The sequence below is a fragment of the Conger conger genome, chromosome 14, assembly GCF_963514075.1.
Source record: "Conger conger chromosome 14, fConCon1.1, whole genome shotgun sequence".
Lineage (NCBI taxonomy): Eukaryota > Metazoa > Chordata > Actinopteri > Anguilliformes > Congridae > Conger > Conger conger.
Window position 1 is genome coordinate 24742388 of NC_083773.1, and position 27277 is coordinate 24769664.

At 41.0% G+C, this 27277-nt stretch overlaps 1 protein-coding gene across 4 annotated transcripts in view; it reads left to right on the top strand.

The window, feature by feature from the left end:
• The first annotated feature begins 717 nt into the window (after positions 1-717).
• The window catches only part of pik3cd (phosphatidylinositol-4,5-bisphosphate 3-kinase, catalytic subunit delta), a 36646-nt gene continuing 10086 nt past the window's right edge, over positions 718-27277 (top strand). The window contains exons 1-11 of one of the 4 annotated variants that reach the window (XM_061219471.1): positions 718-848; positions 16281-16452; positions 18134-18362; positions 19115-19347; positions 19529-19708; positions 20303-20458; positions 21454-21543; positions 23311-23532; positions 25274-25370; positions 26150-26280; positions 27161-27202. In XM_061219471.1, the coding sequence (XP_061075455.1) occupies positions 16315-16452; positions 18134-18362; positions 19115-19347; positions 19529-19708; positions 20303-20458; positions 21454-21543; positions 23311-23532; positions 25274-25370; positions 26150-26280; positions 27161-27202 (1518 nt within the window). In that variant the 5' untranslated portion in view covers positions 718-848; positions 16281-16314. Of the gene's footprint in view, positions 849-11480; positions 11760-16280; positions 16453-18133; positions 18363-19114; positions 19348-19528; positions 19709-20302; positions 20459-21453; positions 21544-23310; positions 23533-25273; positions 25371-26149; positions 26281-27160; positions 27203-27277 lie in introns of those variants that run through there. The other 3 variants (XM_061219474.1, XM_061219473.1, XM_061219470.1) reach the window with 3 other exon arrangements.

A 27277-nucleotide genomic window follows, 5' to 3' on the forward strand; every position in this document is an offset into this window, starting at 1 on the left:
ATAATGAAAATAATAATAATAATAATAATAATAATAATAATAATAATAATAATAAGAAGAAGAAGAAGAAGAAGAAGAATGCGTTGTTCATAATACAAAAATGCCAATTAATTATTAATTGGGGCAGCCTATAATCTAGTGGCTGAGGTGCTTGCCTGGGACTCTGAAGGTTGGTGGTTCAAGCCCCAGTGCAACCACAATAAGATCTGCACAGCAGTTGGGCATTTGAGCAAGGCCCTTAACCCCTCATTGCTCCAGGGGGATTGGCCCTGGCTAAGTCTTATCAACTGTAAGTCGCTTTGGATAAAAGCTAAATAACTGCAATATATATAATGTAATAATTTGCCGATTTAATAGCACTGTAGCATACTGTAATTGAAGTAAATTGCTTCAAAGCAAAGGTCAGATACAACTAAAAGTGTAAGTTCATCATATGGTCTTGATTGACATTGTCCAGAATCTGCCTACTAACAACATGAAGCAGTTTTACATGTGGACATGTAGTCCACTCCACTGCGGGGAGGAGACGAATGTACGAAAGAAGGATGTATTTTTCGAGTATTGGGACGCACCCCCACAGTCAGTATTAAAACTGGCGGTATATACAGACATTTTCACCAGGTGGCGCTGTGGCACGACTGAGGCCGGCGTGATGCAGCCTATTTCCGTTTGGTGGCACAGTCAGACTTGTTTATCACAACGATGGGGGTTACTGTCGCATGGGCAGTTCTGAGGTTTAATGAGGAACTAGGTACACATGCAAAGGTAGGAAGTTTGTAATAGTAGTCATCTACAAGCAGTCGTTTTTACAAGGCAGTTGGTTTACCTGCAGGAAGAAAATGGATAAGGTGAGTCTTTTCTTCAACTCAAATATTTAATCTTAGCGAATTAATGTCATGTTTAGCTACGTAACAATATGTACCTGAAGTAAATATTGATCAGTAGATATTCAATTCCATAATTCCGCTGCTACTGCATCGCGTGATGCTGCACATGCATTTTGCACAAACAGAGTGAATGATGAAATGTTATTTTACCTTACTAAAACCATTAAAGCCATTGTTCTTATATCTTGTTGCTTTTACACGAACGCATAGGTTTCACGAAGTACTTTTGTCTCGCGAATTTGCAAGAAACCCCTAGGGTATTTCCCGCAGGAATCTTTAGGGTACTTTTACTTACACCAATAACTTTAATTTGTTTGCAGTTTTTTATGAATGCATTATTATGACCGAAAACAAGTAGTAGCCTTCTACATAATTTGCCCTTTGCCTTTTGCTATTCCTTATTACTGATGGCATAACACCTGCAGGAGTTTTGGGACAACTGCATTTATGGTTACAGCTAATACCGTGTCATCATTCTGTCAGTCAGCCCAGCAGGCTTTGTTCCTGCAGTGACACTGCAGGCTGACAGGATATACATTTTCCCATTGTTTTCATTTGTTGAAAATGCATTCTTTATTCCTTGGCAACATTTAACTGTGTACCATTCACCGAAACACTGAAAATGTTTTTTTTTTAAAGTTTCTTTACTGAAGGTCAGTAGTCTCTGCACTGAGGAAAAAGCGTGCAAGAAAATAACATGCCATACTTGCATTAGATATGGAAAAATGCCACTTCAGGTTTGAAGGAATGTTTTACATGATGCTCTCAAACATTTACCGATCAGAGGTGAATTTGTACTTTCAATAATTCAATCAAAACGTCTGTAACTGCTATAGAGTTTAACAGGCACCCATGACAGGTATGCGTTACATCTCTGTGGATTTGTACTGGAAAGATACATTTCTTGTCTAGTCTTGTTCTGTATTATTGTATCTTAGATCACACTGTGGTTCACAAAGATAAAGTAAAAAAAAATGATTTAACTAATTAGTAAAGCACGTAGGGATTCATGTCTTCTTTGCTTTACCAAAAATAAGGTAACTCACACATTCACGACCAAGGGGGGCCAAAAGGTTTTCCAAAAAGTTGGAGTTTTCCAAAAAGTTGCAACCTTCTGTGAACATGCAAGTGTATCACAGTCATCACCCATTATTTCCTCAGCACAGTTATTTGTACATATTTATATATCACATCCTGTTGAGAATACAGTTCCACATTTAGGAGACAAGCTGAGAAGAGTGATAAACACAGCATAGTTATAGATGCAGGGGGAGGGGGCCAGTGCAATGTAAAAAATACATGGTACAGCAAACACACCCAGCCCTTCCACTCATTACCCATATGAGCCGTGTGTTTACATTGCACAACTGCACAACTTTGAGCCTTTATGCCTTTTCTTCTTGAGGTTCTTATTTGCCTCTCATTATTGAGGAAAAGATATGATTTCCTTGAAACCAATCAGGAAATAAGTTGTCATCTCATTGATATCACATCATCGGTGTTTTTTCACCTAGCAAGTGCCAATCTGCCAAATCATTCTACAAATTGGATTCTTTTTTAAAACATTTCGCAGAAAGATATTCCATCAGTGTTCTGTTAATGTGTTGCATTGCACAAGACTGAAATTATCAATCCTAGCAGTAACCAGTTCTATCTTAGTCAATCACAAAATGAACCCATTACCTTAAATGGATTATTCCTTTGCCAATTCAAGTTTTAGTTGGAATTTTAAAAATATGTTTTAAGCTTTTTACATTGTTGCCAGCCTTTTAGATTTTAAAGTAATTCATATCAAATAAAAACAACGTTATGCATTTCCACGGAAATCATCTTTGGCATTATGCGGTCAGATCTGTATAAAGGGTAACATTCTAGTTTTGAGATTAACTTGGAGGAAAAATGTGTGCTTGTACGTTTCATAAGCATTCTTTAGATGTAATGATGTAACTGAAATGTTTTACTTATGAAGAAAGAACATTAATATAATATGTTACTTTTTTGTGTAGTGGTCAACGGAATGGTATGCACAATATATACAGAATGATGGTTAAGGGTGTTTTCAGAATAAGCAATGCTACTTGTATTTTATCATGAGAATTCATATTTTAATGATCGTTACTATAATTTGAATAAGGGTTTTACATAGGCTGTGGAAATTGTGAGGATTTTGGGTGTTCCCGATTAAATACGCTTCAGTAGGTCAAACAAATGAATTCAGATCCAGAAGCTTGTATTCAGAAAATAACATAAATGCCATGGGTGTTCTGCCATATTTGGTGAAAAAAAAGTACTAAATAACTAGATTGTAAGAAAATATTGTTCATACTTCAAAAACTATTGGCCAGTACTGAGCTATACAGTGAGATCCCAGCATGTGGAATGCACTTTACTTCATTAATGATTCAATGAAATCAAACAAAATGACTCATTTCTCAAACAACACATTTATTTCAAAAATATGTGTGATTTCAGTACTTTGTGTAAAGGCACTAAGCTTTCTTAAATAATGTCTTATTATATCAGCACGCATTGCACATTGGAACAGATTTTAGACCGTTCTTTCAAAGATGATCTTTCCCAGTCCTCTGGATACTTTGGTCTGCTCTTATGGTCTGTCCTCTTCAAACCACAGGCTTTCAATGAGGTTCCAGTCCAGAGATTGCAAAATGGTGGTTTTGTTGTCAGTTGACCATTTCTTCCATGTTTTACCGGTGTGTACTTGGGAAGCCATTGTCTTTTCTGGATCATACGTTTCAGCAGGGGCAGCTAGGTTTTTTACTAAATGTCCTGGCACTGCTAACGTTTGTGTTGCTTTTGACCTTCACAAGCAAAATCTATTTATCTATCTATCTGTAATCCCTAATCCATCTTCCTCACAGTGCACAAGGGCAAGAAACACCTCTAATGGGCAGGTGTACAACTGTTCCAGTCATTTTAAATATTTTAATGATTTGTCTAATAGTGTTGGTAGTATATTTAATTTATTTGTATTTAATTTTGTGCCCGTTGCCTAATTTGTATAAGGCATCAGCCATTTGTCTCATTTAATTTGTGTGATTTTTGCCTTTCCATATAGTGATTAATGAATGGCAAATTAATTTTACATGTAGGGGCGACATGGCTCAGGCAGTAAGAGCAGTCATCTGGCAATCCCCCGCCCGGGCTGTGTCGAAGTATCCCTGAGCAAGACACCTAAACCCCAAATGCTCCTGACGAGCTGGTCGGTGCCTTGCATGGCAGCCAGTCGCCATCGGTGTGTGAGTGTGTGTATGAATGGGTAGATGAGAAGCATCAATTGTACAGCGCTTTGGATAAAGGCGCTATATAAATGCCAACCATTTACCATTTACATGTGCGTTACCTCTTTTCTATTCCTCAGTGAAAAATAAATCCGTGTTAGGCCTTAATCCATTTACTTAGGACAGAGATGAACTTTAAACAGTGGAATGTTAATGCAGATTTAATTTTGTTTGATTTATTTGAAATAAAATAATTACTTGCTAATAAAATATCTCTGCAGTTTTATTAGACTGAAATAATATCGTTTTCATCATATCAGTAAAAGATATAGTTCATTGTCTGTGTTTATTATTTTACACAGTCTTTTTTGCTCTTTACCAAGAGTGCCACTAATTGACTGTATAATAAGGATAATTCTGCTTTTACAAAATAATGCTCTTAATTGGTTTGTGTAGTCTCCTCTCCAAGTTTGGAGTCCAAGTTTTCAAGAAAAAATAAAAAACATTTTAGGGAGTAAGCCCCTCAGTGTGAGTGGGAGTGGATATTAACTTCACTGTTCAGAAGTGTGCATGTTTCTTCATCTCAAGGACAGATAAGTGGCATGTATTGAAAGGTGTTTCTATGGTGATAGGAGTCCATTTTAGGGGTCAGGCAGGTGATACTGGCAGAGGGTCTGATTTTTAATGGGTTCTTCTTCTTTATATTATTTCAGTTTAATTGATTCATTGACTTTTTGTTGGCTAAAATGTGAGGGCAAACAGAAATGATAGGGGAAAACATGTACTGTGTTTGGTTACACCGCTAATGACAGAAGTAGTTTAGCAATAGTGACACAGAAAAGAGAGAGGGCTCATCTTGGTTTCTTCTTGCTTGGGTAGCAGGAGATGAGTGGGATGAAGTAGTAACCACCCTGTGCCTCAATCCCATATATTTTGGGAAAGCTCAGAATCCCTGAATAGGCACTGTGAGGAACAGCGACACTCTCTCTGTCATTTTGAATGAGCGCCACCATTAATCCAAGGAATGTTTAAAACTAAAACTGTGTTTTGTTTGTTTGGGTTTTTTTGGGGGGGTGTGGGGAGGAAGGGGGTGCTGACACAATTTTGCACAGAGTCTGTGCAGTCCCCTGGTTTCCCCCTCCAGTGCTGTTTGTTTCGAAACTTGTGTGTTACCGTAAGTGGCTGTAGCTCGTCTGTGTATTTGACTACTCTGTGGTGACTGGTGGGAGGAGTTGGGCATGGAGGGTGTTGGGGTGGGGGGGTGGGGGGGGCTGCAGCTTTATTTGGCTGTGTACTCTGAGTTTCTGTTCTGCACCCTGACTTCCTGTTTTGTTTTTCACCGGCTATGCTGTTGCTCTTTCTGACTGTGCGCTGCTCTGAACACCTGACCGCAGACTGACGGTCGTGTCAGAAGGACAGCTTTAAGCGCACAACAGTTGTGGTTCGTGGCCTTTTTTTCCACTTACCATGAACAATGCATGAATTACCTGACATTTTCAATGGGGTTTGGCATTGAAACCTTGATCTAATCACCCCAGGTATAACCTGCTTAGTGTTAATTACAGATACAATAGTGATGGGAGGCCACCACCAGGGTATGACTAAATTCCTCAAGAATGTTAGAAATGTAGCGATACCAGGCTCCAGAGCTGGCAGTGGTAGTGCAGAACTGCACTTCTAGTTGACAGCTGAACTTAATGTACAATAGGTCATTTCGGACAAGAGAGGAATTGCAGCAACAAACACTGTTTATCCCACCCCTTCCCTGTGAACGCACTGCTGTTGAAACACCATTGGCTGTGGCAATTAGCACCAATTTTCAACCAATGAGCTTGAATTATTGTACAGCTATACAATGTTCATAAATATATGTTCAAAAACTGCATATTTTGAAACCCGAATATAAGGACTTTAAACGCAGGCAGAGGGGGAGTCAACATGTCAGTGAGCGTTTTTCAATGATAGAAAAGGATTTACAATGGGGGTGACATGGGGGCGACAGGGACATGGTCAGGGGGATTGAACCCTGTTGCCGGTTCAATCCCCCGCCCGGGCTGTGTCAAAGTGTCCCTGAGCAAGACACCTAACCCCCAAATGGTCCTGACGAGCTGGTCTGTGCCTTGCATGGCAGCCAATCGGCATCGGTGTGTGAGTGTGTGTATGAATGGGTGAATGAGAAGCATCAATTGTACAGCGCTTTGGATGAAGGCGCTATATAAATGCCATCAAAAAAAAACAATGGTCTTGTAACAATGTGTTAACACAAAAATCATGTACATATTGTACCTTTAATAACATGTCTCTAGGAAAATTGTAAATGGAAGTAATTCCATGTAATATTTGAAAGTTTAGAAGTCAGTATCAAAGTAAATGTCAGACATTATCAGCTTGAGTTTTCGTGCCACTGGACATGGGCTTACAGCTATGTTATGAAATATCAGATATTCAGATTGAGGTTAATTTTGATGATAAAAAACCCCCAAAACAAAACAGATTCAGAAATATTTTTTAAAATCTATCAGTTGTTATGGTGTTTTCCCTTAACGGCCGACACACATCAGCTTTCTCTTCCTGGTTTTAGTATGTAAAACACCAGCAAAATTATCGCAAAGAGTAGTGACATCGTTTAAAAAAAAAGTCCCTAACCCCACCCCCAGAGTGCTCCAGAGCCCAATGGTCATGATCAACATTAGCAATCTGATCATTAGCCTCAACACAGAGGTGTATTAAGGTGTATATCTGATAATGAGACAAACACATGCATCATTTCACGTTTAGCTTGCAAAAAACAGTTCTTTGACTCTAAAATATGGATACTTCAACCAATTTTTTCTTTACTTGAATCAGTATGGAACACAAACCAAAAGCTCCAAGATGAAAAGCTCAAAAACACGATAACTATGTGTGTGGGCCTTTAACTGAGTGAATAATTTGCAGGTCATTTTCTTCCAAGGTTGAAAATCGAACGTATTCTCACATTTGAAAATCAAAATGTGGAGTAGGTCATAAGAAGGTAAACTTTGTTTCTGTTTTTATAATTATTTACTTTGAAAGTAGTTTGGTCTTCTGGGGGTATGATTATTCATTAATAATTCATTCATATATATCACTGAAAAAAGTATACATCCTAATTCCATGGTTTCATTGATATTTTCTTGTGGATTTTGATATCCGCTCTGTCAGCATGTCATGTAGACAATGAGAAACATGTGACCCTGGTGCAAAGATCATAAATGTTTTTCAGATTGTTGTTGAAGTTGTAAGTGGGTGGGGATGGTAGTTATACTTTTGAGTGGGTAGTGAGAGGCATGTGGGTTCATTGTGTTAATTCTAAGTTCTGCCTTTGGCAACAAATATGCATATCAGTTTTATACATGTATGTATATGTAAATCTGTTGAATGAAGACAGACAGCCTTTAAGTTAAAGTCTGAATCAAATGACGCTCACATGCGCTTGAAGCTTTTTAGGGCAGCTGTGACTGACAAGATCATTGAGAAGATCATTGTTCAATTCATGTTTATTTATATGTTTAAAATAAAGGCCATGGTATTATATTCAAAATGTTGTTTTCAGGTTTAAAAAGAGTAAGCCCTAACCCATCTGAAGGGCAGATAGGACCTTCATTCCCACATCCTCTTGAAGTAGTAGTTACAAGCTGATGGCTGTTTCTGTCATATAATAATTATTATGCTCACTATGGAGCTACTAAATCATGTTGTAATATGCAGGTTCATTAGACGAGACTGGCTAATGCCGCATTGAAATAATAATTTTGAGCAGTTATTGTTTGTAAGTAATCTGTAGTTTGCCATTTTGAGTTGACTGCTATTGACCAGTGATGGAACAGGTGCGTTCACATATTTTCTAGCTTTGAAGGTGATATCAAAATACATTAATTTCAATATTTAATCCATTGTAATTAGAATCAATGCTTACATTGATGTGCCAAGTGTGTTAATTTATGAAAAGTCCAGAGGGAGTCTTCCCTCATGCCATGAAATGCAGTTACTGATTGTATCGCACAACTCGCATACTATTTTCCCTAAAATAAATAATAATTAATTGCAGGTGAATTATAGTTTATTGTCCATTTAATGAAGTACATTTGTAAATTAGAGTTCACAGTGTCACAAATCCAGATATTTCTGATGTGACTGTTTCAAATGACCATTTTAGAATTAAATTTTTATTCTTTGTCATGGACACATTATGCATTATCTCTCCTGTTAACTTGTTCATCCTCCCCATAGGCTATGAAATTATGTTAAAAAGATAAAAAGCATGTTAAAATAAAACTGGAAGAAATGTCACTGTTGGAATAAGAGTCCAATCATGGTTTCACTTTCAGCTACTCTGATCAGGTTCCTCTTTCCGATAGATGGGTGAGAGTAACTGAAAACAGCCCGTGTTAGAGAAAGAATGTGAAAATAGAGTTTCAGCTTTTATGTTTGGCAGAATCATTCAGTAAAATGTGTACAGTAAAATGTGATGTTTTTACATCAATGTAAGTAACATTCACCTTATAGTCCCTAATATTTATATGTAAAGAGAATTACAAAGAATATTATGATGTAAAAACTCTTACTATTAACTGTTAACTGTTTGACCAAACATGCCTGGACTGCTAACTGTCTACTTTCTACTGTCTACAGAATATTCAGAGAACCATTGATTGCAGCACAATTGACTTGTACTGTATTGAAGTATACAGATATCTGTTAGACACCCTCTAGACCCTTTCAACTCCCCCTGCTCAGAGAGAACCATCTGCTGCACTGGGTTATTTGAACCAGATAATGAATCAAGCAGGGATGACATGCAGAGAGAGAATATCTAATTAATGTGTCTTTCTCCCAGAGCACAACCCTGCCCTGTATCTCTCCAATCAGAGGGATCCAGGGACGTGGTAGGCAGTCTGAGAATAGCACAAGGGACTTGTTCTAAGGGGACACTGTCGCGGTTCTTATACATAGAGGCATTACTTAATGATTAGTTGTATTTTATGATGAACAATATTTTGTTGCTATTTTGTTCTATTTTGTTGCTATTTATCTGTTGCTAATTTCTCACAATGCCAGCTCTGTTATTCTGACTTGTTGCAAGTTAGGAAGGTGTGTTAATTCCCTTAATACACCTCTGTGTTGAGGCTTGTTTGTTAGTGCACACACTTCTGCACCAGCCGGTTTGTGTAAATGTTTAATCAGAGGTGTCAGTTCTGTAGTCTTTTTTGTAACAGCTGTGGATTTTAGGTTAATAGAGACACACAAAGCACGTCCAGGCCATGTGGTTTACAGAGATGCTAAAGGCACATTAGGGGACACTAGGCTCATCAGCACTAGTTGCTTTGATAGTGTGTTTACTATATCGCCCTGTAATGGTGTCACGGCTTCCTCTGTCATCTTGTCTCATGCGCTGCTGCTGTCTAAGCTCATGCCTTGGCCCTTATCAGCAGTTAGGCTGTGCAACAGGATGTGTGCCCTGAGGTAAATAAGAGACATCTTGAGGTTTTTTTGTGAATGAAATGACAATTATATATTAATTTAGAATGGAACAAACTGGGATGGAAGTGGGTTGGGCTGTTTGTTTGTAGAATTGTGTATTAAGAAATGGCAAGTTATGTGGGGATGTAAATGAAAAAACTGCCAGTATCCACCTGAATCTATGCATATTGTGGTAAAATGTATTTTTCAATATTGCCTGTGTCGTGGAACTTTATACATAAGTTTTGTTTTAAAAATTGACGCTCCAGTTTGCTGATATGTAAGTTGGAGACTGAAAATATATGGCAGACTGAGAGGAACGTCCACTTTTTTATGCACACATCAGAACCACTTCAGCATCACTGATGTACATACAGTGCTGTAGCCATACCGCTATCCAATAAAGGCTTGGACTGGAGCTATGACTCATGGGAAGGCTTTTCCCAGAACATCTATAAAAAGGCACACGTTGTAATGCATTAGGGCACTGTTATAGATTTTCCCTCTGTCTATAGACCTGTGCCAAGGGATTTCAAATGCTGGAATTAACAACATGACAAGTAAAGAAAACCCTCCATAATAAGCAAATAACATATTTGCTTGTTTGAAAAATGTGTGATCACTGTCAATGGTGAAAATTGTTTTTGTTGCATGAAATTTAGTGTCTCTTATGGTTAAGCATGTTTTACTTTATCACATCTGAATCATAATGTCCGGGAATTTTTCTTGGTTTTAAGTGGAATATTTTATTGTAGCTTACAGTATATGTGGTAGTGCTTTGCAAACAGTAAAATGTATTTTGCTTGCCACAGTATGCAAAACATTTATATTTACCATCCCATATAGGCATACTGTGTGGGTGTAATGCCAGTGTTTAAATGGGGATGTGGCAGACACACTGCCTGTTATGTGGTGATAAGACGGATAGCTTACAGACAAGATGGGAGAAAGTCATAGGAAATTGGAAAATATGATCCCTTATGATCTGTGAAGACTGTTGTTGACGTACAATGTGAGGTCAGGCTTCTTATCTGTTCTGGGGCATGGGCTGTATTTCATTTGTAAGGGATCATCCTACATCTACATTTTTAAATTCCGTTTTTTGTATTGCATGGGGTGGCGCCAAAATAAAAAAAATAAGTAAATTAAAAAAAATAATAATAATAATTAAAAAAAATAATATAATTTATATTTACCATTTAAGAATCTGTAGTCATTTGTCATTTATAATTTCTGTGGTGTTTTAGCACAAAATTCTATTTGTTGCGACAGATTTGAATATTGTCAAAAATATACCTTGTTTATAATTTGTATTGTGTCCAGAATGATAGGCTTTGTTTTTTTATTTTGACAGTAGCTCCAGTCCGCAAGGAGAATTCTCTTGGCCTTCACTCATGGATTTTTGCATATTTAGAAAAAGGTGTCATTGACACACAAAAAAAGTTCTGGTAATTCTGTCAGTTAGGACTGCCAGAGAGCCCGTCTAATCTGTCAACATATTTTGTCTCACTTGGGTATTTTTGTAACCGATTTTGTCAGATCTGCTTAGCCAGTTTCAGGTTATTGTTTTAATGCATGTTTCTGTATTGGGCCAGACAGTTATTATGTGCAGTGAAAGGTCTCATACTTGCAGAAGTGACTGACGACCAATACATACAATTCACAGTTACAATAACTGGTATATAGGCATGTGGAGATTTGTGGTCAAAAGAAAATAACTCCAAAGCACCTTTACTATCCATTTAACTCAATTATTATTGTAGTACTATTATGCGGTGTATATGTGGGTGCGTGCGTGTGAGAGAGAGCAAACATTTTGAGACGGTCCCTATGCGTTCGAAAAGTCAGGTCTATTGGGTGGTTGCAGCAGCAAAAGGAGGCAAGCGTTGTGCAGTTTTGCACTTCTCCCCTCCCGGTTGACGAGAAACGAAACGCCATCGCCAAGTTCCTTCTATCACTTTCTTGGCTTTAGAGTCCGACAATCTACAGGAATTCGTCCGTTTTTGAGGAGTGTGAGAATCATATTACAGCGAGATACAGTGGGCCGTATCGTCTGAGTTTATACTGAATGCTAAGCAACGGCAGTACTACTTGCTGTAGAGAGATGGGTAACTAGCTAAATGGACCGTACGGCTAATCATCTTGAGCGAAGGCAAGTGACAAATATTCTTATTCATGATTAACAAGACGGTGTTTTAACTATTTTAGTGAAATGTTGATTATTATAGCATTATATTCATTGCTTTGAATATTGATGCTGAGTACTGACATTTCGATCAGACGAAGAAGCACATTGTTTTTATTCAGCGCAGTTATTTCAATAGCTAAGATTCCTGTGCTCTATTCGGAGCCAAATATGTCGCTTCTCGGTTTAATCCGTGCGTTTGTCGATTTTTCACATTCATTTGTTTTGCATTAAAATGGAACTTGAGCCCTTTGCAGTGATGACGGTTCATTGTAAAGTTCAAATGACAGTATATTTCCATGTGCGGTTTATGCTTCGGCTATTCTGGGGACGAAATGGTATACTCGCAGCAATGCAAAACTCTCTAAATCTTAACCTGTGTTCCATGTAGTGTCTCTCAGGCGTTGCAGTTGATATTGCCATTGGAGGTCATTGCTGGTGATGTGCAGATTATAATGTAACCATTAACTTTCCGAGTTGTATTGAGTTTAAAACCGAGGTAGGCTACACAAGCGTTACACTTTTCTTCCTACACACTATATATATATATATATATATATATATATATATATATATATATATATATATATATATATAATGCTACATTTCCTGATGATAATCAGCACGAAGTCATGATGACTTCGTGCTGATTATCATCAGGAAATGTAGCATTATACATTTAATTGTTTTGCTTAATTTTGAAACTTTAATGGAAGGGTCGGTATGTAACAATCCCTTGATTACTTACATAGACAACTCATCTACGTAGTAGATTTATACAGTATCATTATATATAGTATACGAAAGAGTTACTGAAGGAAGGTTACCCCCTACCTCGGATTTAAACCTGTAGCGGCAGAGTTGGTTAAGTTCACTTCCTTAACCACCGTGCTGCTGTCTGCATTGGCTTGCCGTCTTACTAGACCTCAGCCATGTCTTTGCATGTGAATGATCCTGCAAATAAAAATAACGTGGATGAATCTACATTGTTTATTAAGAGGGTGTGTGGAGAGTGAAATTAAACTGGCTTCCTCTTCTGTGGAAGAGAGGCAAAAGTGGGTGATTCTTCCTCCATCCCTCCTCCTTTTATCCAGTCGTTCTCCATTTGCCTTCTGCTGTTTTCCCACCAGTCTTCTTATCAACTCATGCACTTCCTCTGCAAATATTTTCTTTATGATTTTGGGGCAGAAAGTGTAGACTAATGTTGCAATCAGAACAGACAGTTACCGGTAAGTCATGCACATGTTGCAAAGGCACGGCTAAAGAGGATGTAGCTTACTGCACCTTGGATAGCAGGTATGGCTACAGCACTGTGCATGTATGCTGGATGTGCTGGAAAGCTGAGGAAAATGTTTGCGACAACAGAGGCAAATAAATGGCTCTTTAAGTGGCATTGAAAGTTCACCTGACGGAGCCAATTGTCGCACCCAGATGGGAAAGAACATTGGGCACTCATTTTTGTCTTTTTTGATTTTTATTTTTGCATTTCTACGGCATCCGCTTGATAGCATCATTGCAGAGATCTCTATTCTCCATCTGTAGATTTGCAGTTAATTCTGATGTTTTTCAATGATAGCCTTTTGTTTGTTTGTTAGGGAAGATGAGGACACTCATGCCAACTTGTCCTTCGTCAGAGCTTTAATCTCATAGCCTGGTGGGAGATCTGTGCACTTGTTGTCTGCAGCAGAATGTCAGCATTGTCAGCAGGAATTACCCCCCGGATTTCTGCTTTTTTTACAAGCAGAATTGCAAGCAGTTAAAATTAATTGTTTTAGGAGCCACATGATTAGTTTCCCTCAAAACGGAGGTTAATGGAGAGCACTTCCATGGCCTGAAGACCTGTCCTGCCTCTTCCATTTCAGGAGATGCTTTTCCCTGTCATTGATTTATTGTGTGGGCCCCACATTATTAAAGAGAAGAGAGATTCAGGCACCGCAGTGTGGGTGTAAATGGTCCTTTTTATTATGGTCATGAAACGGCAGCTCAAATTAGTTCTATAAGGAAGTGTAACCCTGATAGAGTGTTTGCGGTAACATTTGGCAAATCAGCCTTTTATACCTTGATGTTTTTGGGTGTATGTTATTGGCGTGTCCACCTACAATTGCTTTAATTGGAGGCCTTTTTTTCTGCGAGTCTGAATTTCAAGTCTCAGTTTGATGTGCTGGTTAAATGATAATGGATTAATGGGAAGTGAACTCAGATTTTGGGGGACTGTCCTTTATGGTATATAATGGGTTGTGTATTTATCAGGTCTCGAGGCTCATTGTGCTGGGATGTGATTCTTTACCATGTAGTCCCCCACATACCTGGGCCAAGTACATGATTCTTTTGGATTCTCAAAAGGTGCAAACCCTGCCTTCTGGTTATCTTGTTTGCCTCAGTTGCACAAATCAAGCTTAAAAATAAAAGGATTTGAATCCAAAGTAACTACCCTGGTCAGGTCCCCCCTTCATCGATTGGCCTGCCACTTTGTGAGTGACATGGGTTCAGTTGGCTGGTGTAAGCCTACCTCATTGGTATGCTAGCACATCTTTAAGAACTAGAATTATGGCTGTTGATCTCCTCGTGTGTATTCGCTCTCAAACTGTGCTGTTGCTGTAGTTCAGGGAGCTGCAGTATGGACAGTGTATGCCTCATCCTTAGCAAGTATGTGTTGTGAACTGGGAAAAGTCATTACTCTAATATAGCTTTACTCCTATTGGCAATTTAGAATACAGTCCTTCGGTTCATTACACAGGAGAAGGTTACTGAATTGGGTTACACGTCTCTTTAAGAGATCACCATCCGTGGGTTAGGCCTAGTTTGTCAACCTGCCGGTCGGTCCCTTCTCTGGTAGAGATTAAATTGACGAATAATACCATGAAATTCGATCCAATGGAATCACAAATAAGAGGGACAATCATTGAAACAGCAGGAGCCAGTGTAGAGGACACCACAGGCTGTATTATGAAACTCAGTGTGAGAGAATTAGGCTAATTCAAACAGGATCAAACTTTCTCAGAGGAGAAGGGGCAGTTCTGGTTACCTCAAGGTAAGCTGTAGCCATCTGTTCTCTCTCCCTCCCACAGAAGTGTTTAATTAACCAGGAATGTTCTGGAACAAGACCATTGATATTCCTGGAATAGGGTCCACTCCCTGACTGGCGTCTGTGGTATTTCATCCAAACATGGACATTTGGGCTGTGTGTCCCACTGCTTATCTATGTCCCTGGGTCTCTTCTCCCACAAGCAGATCATGTTTTTTTTCACCGGCGGGAGGCTCTGAGAGAGAGGTGCTAGTAGGGCATGTCCCTAATCTCACCTAGGTTCTCGCACATGCCCTAGCCCTACCCGTCTGCCTCTTAAGCTCAAACATGCCGTTTCCCACAAGCTGTTGGACTTCTGTGAAAGTTGAAGAAAACCCCCACCTCCCTGTATAACGCAAATGTTTTTCTTTTGACAGATTATGATATTGGTATGCTGTTTGAGTTTGGAAGTGAGACAGTCTGGTTTCCTTTGTGAATACATTTCCATTGGATGAATACATTAAACACTTTGAGGCATACTATACAGGACTTTCACTTTGAACCTACAACCTGTGTCTGTGTACGCTTCTGCCAGTCCTTGCTTGCCTGTCGGTCTTTCTTATTCTAAAAAGTGGGATGTTTCTGGGTGTGACCCTATTTTCTTTGTGGTGCGTGTCTGGAAAGTATGTGGATAATCAGAGATGAAGAGGAAACGTGTGCATTGGCCACTACCATGGCATATTTTCAGCTGAGTTAGTGCTGGAGCAATAAGGTTGCCTTGGTGGCTAAACTAGCACAAACCAAGTGTCTGGTCCACGTTCAGTAATTTGTGGTAGCTAGCTGCCATTATTAGCAAAATAAATTCAGTAATGCTGGCTGTTATAATTACAGTAGAGCTTGAGTTTTACAATGGGAGAGGCATATGACTTTGCGGTAATAGATGGACTATGTAAAGATGCAACAAAAAAAAAATTAAAGTGACAATGAAATGATGTACAGTACTTGTGAATATGCATGCTTATGTTACAGAATTGTTGTGCTTGCAGACAGGCTAGAGCAGAAAGCCCCATCAGTGCAGTGCTAGCAGTGGCTAGAGTAGGTCAGTTTCATCACCGCTAAGCTAAAGCTAGCTACCCCATGATTTTTCTGCAAATGACAGTTAAGTAGGAGTTGTTGGCAGCAGTTGCAATATGATGTTACAAGGCTACCTTCATTGCTTGCCCGAGCAAAATATCTTGAAATTTTGTCGGCGCGTGAGCCTTGTGATATTGGGGGTGTAGACGGGGTTGAGAACAGATACCTTTTTGGTTGTAAACACAGGAGCGATGGAAGGGAAGAAGCTGCTTAAGTAAGGTTTCCCTTTCGATTCTTGGGAAAAAAGGTGTCTTGATGATATGCTTCCTCTTTGTATAAGGAGAACCCACACATATGATAATAGTCCTTTCACGAAACCGTGTGAATGATTCTCCTGTCTGTCTGTCCAGCAGCTGACCTGGTTGTAGATGAGTGGCAGTCACCATGCCGCCAGGGGTCCACGCCATGCTGGATATCTGGGAGAACGAGAGCCAGCAGATCCAGGTGGACTTCCTGCTGCCCACTGGGATCTACCTGTGCCTCCCCGTGTCACGCAGTGACACCATCAGCACCATCAAAAAGGTCAGGAAGAATCTTCTGGAACAGCAACTCCCTGCTAGCAGTTGGCCCGAGGCTCTCACCATTGGTTGGTCCTTTAGCTGACAGTGCAGTTTCAGGCCTGGGCTATATCATAAGCCCACTGTGACGGGACTTGGAGTCTGTCCACTGGCAGGGCACAAGGAGAGGGTTTCAGTTGGTCAGGGTTGCTCTGTAGAAGCAGAAAAATGTAGGAGCATGCTAATGCAACCCAATTAGTAGATTTAATCCTAAAGTATATTTCCAGTACACATAGTCAGAGCTGTACACTGTAGAGCCCTGCTGCGGTTTGAGCTGCTGTCAGCGGTATGCTAGGTGCCCACTGGGCTCATGTTAGGTGCGATGTGCCTCCCCTCAAGTCAGGGCTAGCTAAACCGTCACTGGCTCCCAGGTGAGTGTGCTGGAGGTGGTGGACCTGTCCCGGCTACAGGGAGGTACACCGGTGACTGGAGGGACAGTTGCCAGTTCCAGAGTGGGAGGGGAGAAAAGTTAAAAAGTAATGTGTCGGCTGAGTGCTGCAGGTGAAGCTTGTGGTGGTGGAGGGGATGGAGGAAGTGTGTTCGTGGGGGGAGGGAAATGGGTGGTGTGTGGGTGGGGAGGGGGTGGTAGCAGGCTGCATTTGATGTCTGTTTGATGGCTGAATGGAGTGGTAGCTGCAGAGAGCAGGGTGGGGGGAAAGGTTATTGAATTGACATTGGGTCCCAGACTGCATTTCCTGATGGGTTTAATGTGAATGGTTCTTTGTTTGTTCAGCTTGATCAGGCAAATAATAATAGGGTAAAAATAGTCTCTAAGTGACATGTTGCACAGAGTGCTGGCATCGCTGCAGGACAGATTCTGTCTTTGATACCCACTGTCCTGCCTTTACCATCATCTAATTTCACTCTAATCAGACAGGAAGCGGTGTCATGTGCTTCCTTTTCTGATAAATGATGAATGGGTCTGCTGCTGCTCTTAAGTTCTGTTATTGTTGTTCTCTGTGGAAGGCTATTGGGCTGTTTGACGGTTCCGTGATTTGGTATCACACATGTTTTTCTACATGTGCACATGTGAACAGTTATTAATGTCAAACTTTGTTGTTCCTGTTCACATGCAACGGCATTCTTCTCTTTTCCACTTTTGAAACAAGAAAACGTTTCTGAGAATACTGCACACAATTGTTTTTTTTTTAAAAGGTAGAAACTTTTGGTTTCTATTATTAAGGAAGTGTGTAGAAACACATTGTTGCATACCAGCCACACTTACATTTTGGGGAACTTTTGGGAGAACTGTGTGGTTAAGTACAATAAACCACCAGCATAAGTTACCAGAAGTTATTGTATGTGGCTGTTATTTTCTCATGCACTTGTTTCAAATTGCTGCATTGTACACTAGTATACAATGTAGTTTCAAATATTAGTAGCTTACAGTTCAATATAGTGCGGCCGAAATATTTTTCTCAGTGGTGCACTGACCAACTTTCCTCAATGAAGAATGACTAATATGATGGTGAATCATATTTACCATCCACGTGATTTACAGATAATTTTTCTGGAGCATCTGTACCACAGCAATCAGACAGTACTTGAGACATGGCAGTGTAGAGGGTACTGGCATGGCAGTTATTTTAAAGGGATAAGGAAAGTGTTGCAAATGACCCTTTCCCCATCTGCATGGCTTCCCTTAGACGGTATGGCGTAACGCGAAGAGCGAGCCCCTCTTCAGCGTGCTGGGCGATCCAGACGCCTACGTCTTCACCTGCATCAACCAGACGGCCGAGCAGGAGGAGCTGGAGGATGAGCAGCGCCGTCTCTGTGACGTCCGGCCCTTCTTCGCCATCCTGCGGCTGGTGGCCCGTGAGGGAGACCGCGTGGAGAAGCTGATCAACTCTCAGATCAGCCTGCTCATCGGCAAAGGTCTGCTCCCCCACCCCTCCCCACCCCAAACTCTCAAGAACACAAAAGACCTTTTATCCAAAGCGCTGGTCACCAAAGAGCTGGTCACCAAAACGCTAACCGAACCACTAACCAGAGAACTGTTCACCAAAGAGCTACGAACCAAACGGCTGCCCTGGTGTAAAATTCAGCTGTGACCAGCCTGAAATACCAGCTACCAGCTATTTGAAAACATAGCTTGAGCTGGGTATGGAGCTGGTTTAACTAAGCAAAACTTAAGCTACCATAACAGCTGCAAACCAAAGAGCTTTTCTACTTACTGTAAACGTTCACCCTTTTTGTATGCATCTCATTTGAGGTTCAACTTCCTTGCGTATCGAAAATACAATCATTAAACCACAGGGGAAAGCATGCTGTGTGGTGGTAGGTGTGTTAACCATTAGTTTAATGTAATTCAATAATTCTATGTAATTAAAATACACTAGAAATATTTGTACATTTGTGTAGATATTGGTGCATCATTTGAGATGTACTGTAAGTAATCTGATTCCCGTCTTATTGATTTCTATCTATGTCCTTTTTAATACCGTTTTCTTGTATGAATAGCAGTTTTTGTTGTAGTTGTCCAGTCCATTACCCTTAACTGCTTAATATGAAGCATAACCTTGCATTCGCTGTTGCTATGGGTGCAGCTGCTGCAGTGTCGTCTGCTCCAGCAGTCTCAAGTGGAAGTGCCGTTGTTTTCATTGCTGCCATATTTCTGCTTTTACCAGGCCTGCATGAGTTTGACTCCCTGAAGAACCACGAAGTGAACGAGTTCCGCTCCAAGATGCGGTCCTTCTGTGAGGAGCAGGCGCTGGACCGCCAGCGACTGCACTGGCAGCAGTGGATGGAGTACAGCTTCCCCTGCGACCTCGAACCCTGCGTCTTACTGCCCCAGACCGGGAGCCTGAAGGTGCGCAGCACCAAGAAGATCATCATCAACGTCAAGTTTGAAGGAAGCGACGTGAGTCCTCCTAATTCTGCCAGCTGTCTGGGTCTCTTGGGTGTTCCTGTAATACCGAACTGAAACTTTCATGACAGAACCTTGTTTCCTGATTTAAACCTGTTTCTGACTGCTTACAGGCTGAACCATTATTAACGTTATGTCTGTATTACTGCTTATTCATTTTGAATGGCCCTGCTAGGAAAGCTTCATGCTTCAGCTGGACCCTCAGGATGCTCCAGTGTCTCTGATGCGGAGTGCACTGAAGAAGAAGGCCACTGTTTTCAGACCCATGAAGCAGGAGAAACCGGAGGACTACACGCTGCAGGTCAGCAGCAGGTGGGAGTTCATGTACGGCAAATACCCCCTGTGCCAGTTCAAAGTGAGTAACCCAGGACCCGTGCGCAAAACCTTCTGTGTGTGTGCGTACGCATGTGTATGTATGTGGGTCTATGCGTGTGTGTGTGTGTGTGTGTGCATGTGAGTATGTGTGTGCGTGTGTGTGTGCGGAAGTATGTATGTGGGTGTGTGTGTGCGCCTGTGCATGCGTATGTGTGTCTGTGTCTGTCTGTATGTGTGTGTGACTGTGTGTGGCTGTGTCTGTATTTGTGTATGTGTGTGCACACTTATGTGTGTGTGCCTGTGTGTCTGTCTGTGCTGTGCCAGCTCAGTTCTCTGTGGTAAATTGCGCCAGCCAGTCGAGACATTGCTGAAATTGAAACAGCAGTACCTGCAGTGATGAGTCATATATTTACCAGCTTGGAGAAGTGGTGCAGCCTCATTGGTTGGCCCATTTACGCTATTGTGCTCCACAGCATTTATTTTTGCATTTGAAATCTCACAAGAATGTTTGAAAACATTTGAAAGGAGTTTATCAGGAATGATGTGGATAGTAATGATTATTACTCATGCTGATTGAAGAACTGAATTCTGAACTTTGCCTTATTAAAATCCATTCAATTTCTCCCCCTCTCAGTACATATTCACCTGCTTGCATAGCGGCCTGACCCCACACCTGACCATGGTGCACCACTCCACTATCGTCAAGTACCAGGAGGAGCAGGGCGGCCTGAATGGCCAAGTCTCCAAATCCCGGTCTTCATCGAAACCCCCCCCATTGCCCCTCAAGAAGGTGATCACCATGATGTTTTTCCACTTGTTCAAAGTTTAACCAACATTCTGGACTTTGAAATAGCAGAGTAACCCGTCAGTCCATCCGGTGGAAACGCATTGCGTGCTAGTTTACTCATTTACGCGTCTGCCATCACCGGGGACAGGGTTTGGGTCAGGCGGTTTTCTTTGGCCTTTTCCTGGCCTCCTGAAAAACAGGGCTGCATGTCTGTAGGATCATTGATGGCTGTCTTCAGACGAAATTTCACATGAGGTGTGGCAGTGGCATACAGCAGATGGCTCTGAGCGGCCTCCCACCGGCCTTACTGATTATGTTATGCACTGTGGCACCATGGCAAAGTAACTGTAGAAATTTTATTTCTAGCAGAACACTGAAATGCTCGATTGTGAGCTTAAATTGTGATAACTGGTGAAGCTCTTTGTTCTTGAATTTTTTGCTAAATGAACCTCAACGGTGTGTATTGTATAGTTTGAATTTGTGTCATGCCATGAAGAAATAACTGAAAAGCCCATCTTAAAAGCCTGTTTTGTTTAGGAGTTTGCACTGTTCCTCATTTCAGCTTTTCACTGGCTTAGCAAAGCTCAGGGGTGTCAAAACATATCTCACCCTCTGGTTTAGTCTGGTGTAAAAAATATAAGCGTTTATTAAAGACAAAGCCAGTCTGGTTCTGCAGTGATTTAAGTTATTTAAATGTGCTTGTAAGGTAAATAGAGTCCGCTCCAAAAGTAGAGGAACAGCAAGGCCAATTCCTTTCTTTACACTGAAGACAATCGAGTCTGTTGTCGAAAGATGTACATGAGATGACCGATCTGTATTTCAGATTTTATTTCCTGGTATTTTTATCTAGATTTGTTAAACATATTCGAACATATGACCTTTCGTTCATCTCAACCCCAAAGGTATTTAGTGTATGAAATGAGCAAAGGAATCGGCCTTTTGGACGGTACTGTACATGGGGAAACTGTCATTGATAATCCACCTTGTTTTCCAAACAGCAAACTACATCCTCCCTCTGGTCCATTCAGGAGCCATTCTGCATCCACTTGGTGCAAGGCAGCAGGGTGAACGCGGATGAAGGAATGAAGGTGGGTGGTTTTGCTCGCTCGTCGCCTTCAGCAAAGCTGTTTACTGACACCCTGTCTTTAGAAGGTGGGAGGAGAAGATGCACGCTTCCGATGATATGGTCATGTGACCCGACCACATATTTCCCATAATTCATCAGAAGCGGTTTGTTGAAACTTTTCAAAACAGGAAGTGGGGAGAAGCTAGCCTTAGCACCTCCCTGTTAGGCCATGATTCTTAGAAAAGGGCAGAATTTTTGTCACTAGTTCTCCGTACCACTCTAACCCCTCTTCTGCGGTTAGTCTTTTTTAAACTGTTTCTTTTTTTAAGATAAAAAAGGGGCGGGGAAAGAGTGGAGGAAAATGTGAAGGCCGGATGTAGGGGTTGTGCATACATGCTCGTATGTGCTGAGAAAGACTTGAGAAAGCTGTTGAAGATTTACAATGGGAGTTGTAGTAGAATGGTTGCACCCTCCCCTGTCTTACAGTAGTAAACCACACAGCATGGAGCTGCATCTGTGAAAAGTGTGTCAAAAGGGAATCTGCACACATGAGCAAAATGGAGAAATTAGGCTGACATGTCATGCAAAGTTCTCCTCTAGCTTGGTTGTAAGATTGTGTTTAGTTATCATAGTCTGCCTGTTTTTTTTTTTTTTTTTACATGATGGTGGGGTCAATGGGTTTGTGACAGTGAGCTTCCTGCAGAACGCTTTCATTTTGCGCAGGTTTAGCCCTCCCAGGTTGGTATTGACCAGATTGTGCCCCCAGCCATTTTCAGGAGGACTTCCGCCATTTGCCGCATTGGCATTCTGTTACAGTCCCCTCAGACCTAGCCGCAGTGCCAGCCAGACCGCGCAGCCAGACGACCTTCAACTGACATTGAGAGCAGCATTCAGGGCCTTCACGGTCATAGAGATTTTAATCAGTTCACAGAACTAGCAGGGCCGATGGGATGGCGTGATCGGAGGGGAGGGGCTTTTGACGAACGCACTGCCACGTGTGAACAGTGAGCTTCTGTCCTCTGTAGACCACAACGGACTCCCTTGACTGGAGGCCTTTAAAGGCCAGTTACTGATCGCTGTATTGTTAATGCACAGACTAATGGTTTTCATCAAGCTCCATTTCATAAGTTATTTGGCTGGCACTTTTATCCAAAGCGACTTGCAGTTGATTAGACTGGCAGGGGCCAGTCCCTCTAGGAGCAACGTTGGGTTAATGGCATTGCTGATGGGTCCAGCAGCTGCACTGATTGAATCACCAACCTTTTGGGTCCCAGTCAAGCGCCTTAGCCACTAGGTGGTATGCAAACCACTTGGCTTCACAAGAACATTTCAGGAGACCCAGGAAAAGATGTGGTCACCCTCTGGAACTCTCTCCAAAACTCTTCCTGTCTTTCCATTTTCAAAATACCTCAAAATTCACCTTTTTAAAGCTGCTTTTAATGTTTCATTTAATGTCTCTGTCTATACTTTGATTTAAAAAGAAATGTGTGCCATTTTATTGTATTTTAATCATTGTATCACTTTTATGTAAAGTGTCTTTGAGTACCTTGAAAAACGCTCTATAAATGAAATATATTATTATTATTATTATTATTATTATTATTATTCATGCCATCCAGGAAAAGGCATCCATTCCCAGAGTTGTGTACTGCGGATTGGATGGCGGAAAACAAATGCCACAGCATCGTGCTGGTTGATGGTTGATGGTGATGGAGGGTATTGCCTGCCGGTTTGTCTGTAATGGCTAGGCTGCTGCTTTAACGGTACTTCTCTTGGATCTTGTCTCCAGTTGGTGGTCCAGGCAGGCCTCTTCCATGGCGGCGAGCTGCTCTGTAAAATGGTGACCAGCAACGAGGTGAGCGTGTGCTCTGAGCCGCTGTGGGACCAGAAGCTGGAGTTTGACATCAGCGTGGGGGACCTGCCACGCATGACCAAGCTCTGCTTTGCACTGTACGCTGTCATCGAGAAGAGCAAGAAGCCACGCTCCACCAAGAAGAAGAACAAGAAAGCTGTGAGTCCTGGAAATAATTGTGAATAATAGCTGACGGAGTGAGGCGTTCACTGAAATGCAATCTGTTACCGTTTCATCTACAGATCTTATTGGAGTTCATAGGGAAAAAAACTCCTGATTTTTCATACATTGAACAATAAATGTGGAACAACCCTTTGTGCCTTTCAAATGATTCTGAGAAGAGAAAGATGATATATTAATTTAATGTAAGTTACTGTAGTTGAAAGCAGAAAGACAGGCAGTGGGCATTTGTATTGTGGAACATTCAAGCCTGTACAGTCTTGTTAAGAGGGTAAATGCAAAATATGTCCTCACAAGTTCTTCATAAGCTTTAGCAGATAAAGTGCTTTCTGAATGTTTTGTGTGATGCACGTATCGTCACTCAGTGTAATACGCAGGCATAATTGCGTAAAATAAGCATTAATGGTGTCAGGTCAGAAACACTGCCATGGCCTTCTGAGCAGTTATATAATGTGATAGTCCCAGAAGCTGTCAGTTTCTGTTTTTGGTTTGTGTCTTTTTTTTACTGTATGAGTCTCTCTTTCTCTCTCTCATTCCCCTACTTTCTCAGGCATTCACTCTCTCTCTCCCTCAGTCTCCCTCTTCATGTTTGTTGTTCGGCCGATGAAACTGCCAGCTGCAACTGGGGTCAAAAATGTTTGATCCGATAGAAGCCAGCACCTGCCCTTACTAACACCTGCAAATGCTTTTCCTTAGAAACAGTTACTAAGTGTTGAGGATTGTGGAATTTGTGAGCAACTTAAATAAAGTTAAACATTGATCTGGTTCAGGCGGCAGAAATGAAAAATATCCGAAACAAGAGGGCGAAAGTTGAGCCGTCACACATTGAGTAACGAGGCTTGGGCCAAATAAAATAAAAAAATAAAAAATAAAAAACTACCCCGAATTAGCGTTTCCCTGTATATTAGCAAGTGGTTGCTCGGAAGCAGGAGATTGGGGATGTGACAGAAATGGCACCTTCTGATACCGCAGATGCCGGTCTGCCAGTGTTCTGACTGGCTCCACTTCCCCATAATGTGAGCTAAGTGGAGAAGTCTGGGTGAAACCAGTGCGAAGGAACAAACACATCTCAAGACGTCAGTGACAGTATTTTTCTGTTTTGTAGGCTTGCTTTTGCTCTGTTAGCACACAGCTGCTGTCTCTTGTTGTCTGGAGTTGTCTGGCATGTTTTGTACAGTTCCAGTGTATCGACAGATCTCGTTTTTACTCATTTACTCAAACTTAATTTGATATGATCTGATTCATTGGAACATGATTATTTTTGGTTATTTGGTATTATACTCTCAACGCTTTACACTTTCAAAAGACAAATGAAAATAAGTTATTGCAATATGCTAGGTTTAGATATTTGATGTCTAAGATGTTTTGAATGGCTTGTAAGATTAACAAAGTCTACTTCATCACAGATGAAGGGGTCACCTTTGGGGTTTCATATTAAACAGTTATCACTCATAGTAGTAGTACATAGTAGTGACGTGAGCTGTCCAGGTTGTTGTTTTGAAAGTTTGCGCTTTGATTTTCATCTTACTCTTACTCATTTCACAAACCGTTTCTGAACCTCGTTGCCATTCCTCACTCTAAACTTTCATGTGTATTAAAGGAAAAACTATTTTGCAAAACGTAAATGACCGTTTGACTCACAGTGTGGACATTGAATAATTTGTAAAGCTGCAGAGGCGGACATGTTTCCATGTTACGTTTTCTTTGCCGGTCCCTGCAGGATTGCTCTTTATCTTGGGTGAACACTATGGTGTTTGACTACAAGGACCAGCTGAAGACTGGAGAGTACTCCCTTTCCACTTGGCCATCAATTCCAGGTACTTTACTGAGGGAAGCCTCTCCCATGGGTAAAAACACCAAGGCATCCCCCGTTCTGTCACGAACCCTACATCTAGGATTTAAAATTGGCTGTATTTATAAAAATGTGCAAAACTAGACACTGAGACTTGGAGCGGCCACATGTGTGAAGTGGAACATTATACGGGACTCGAATAAAGAGTGGAGACAGTTTCTGAGTGTGCTTGATGAGTATATCTTGAACCTATCCTGAAAAAGTAATCTTGAGCTGGCCAGTTGAGGACTGCTGTGCCCTTTTTGTGTTTCAGTATATGTAACATGATGAATTAATTTCATCCTCATTTAGATGTCAACCTGGGGTTCTGGTTATGATGAAGGATATTTCAGATTATATGAGATATACATTACTTGAATTCTGCTGGTGAACTTTAGATAATGATACGATATGACCTGCTATTATTGTTGGACAAGCAGCGTACCTGAGGTTCTGGTTTTTCATTCTTATGGAGGGGGATATTGAAACGTGGGTATATTACTTTATTAAAAATGGTTATGTGAGAAGCAATGCTTAAGATTCCTTTCTTTCCAAGAGGAAAGCTAATACGATCAACAGGGGAAATGGAGAAACTTTGTTTGATTTGAAACTTTGATTAACTACGTATACACCACTTGCATTGACTAAAAAACTGAAGTTCACTGATCTGTTGGAGCAGTTGGTATTAGGACACAGGGAGTGCTGTGATTCAGCCCTCTGGTGGAGAGAAGTGACCATATTTAGAGATCTGTGGTGTGTTTGCAGATGATAAAAGTGACCTGCTGAACCCCATGGGCACTGTGGAGATCAACCCCAACACCGACAGCACAGCTGGACTCTTAATCCGCTTCCCAAATATCAGACCCCATCCCATCTACTACCCTCCCCTTGACAAGGTAGGCCCCATCACAGCGGTCTGCTCATGCTCACCTTCCTGTGATTCTGTGTGTCAGTGTTGCAGTTATCTTCATTATCTCTGTTCTCACCACTGATTAGTTTATTTTCATTTTGTTCTGTTGCACTTTACGTCTCTGTCTATCTTGCATATTTGAGCAGTCCGCAGACTAAACTAAACTAAAATGGTAAAATCTTAAACATCCAGTGTTGTGATGCACTCAGTGGCAGCGTGTTTGAAAGAGTAACCGACTAAAAGCTGTGTACTGTGTACACTGTAAGCAAAGGCTTTTGACAAAGGGCAGTGTGCTATAACTGTGAGCTAAGTAACACTGTAAACATTGTAACACATAAAAAAATTTGTTAGCCAGAGCAATAAAAATCTGTGGTTCCATGTTAAAGGCTGTGGCCTGGTGGCCTATATTTATGGTCAACATAGGTGAAAAAGGAGACCTCAATGACTGTTGAGAGGGGAGATTTGTGTTGGGCATGTTTGGTGGGAAAGTGACAAGTGCAACTTTCAGGTGTTTCATGAGAAACTCATAGACCTCTGATGGAAAGACATTGTCAGCAAAGGTTAACCGTGGGGGGGGGGGATATCCTTCACGATTGTGAGATACTATATTCTATGCATATAAAGAGATATTGCACACTAGCAGTGGTGACCCTTGACACTGTGTTCTTGGATGCAGTATGCCATATATATGGTTTATGGTGGCCTGGAGTCAGCCAAGCAGAATTTTGTTTTAATCAGAGCCACTTTGTAAGTGTGTGTGTATGTGACAGAAATTATGAGAGTTCATTTAGATATTTGATGTACAAATATGAAATTATCTATATGAGTGCAACTGATTTCTTGTTAAACCTCCTCTGTTTTGGCAGATAAGTGACATGGATAGCAAGACTGTGGTCACCAAAGAAGAGGTAATCAATTTCATGATGTCATCCAACAATACTGTGTTTAATTTACAATATCAGCACAGTAAAATGGCACTTTGC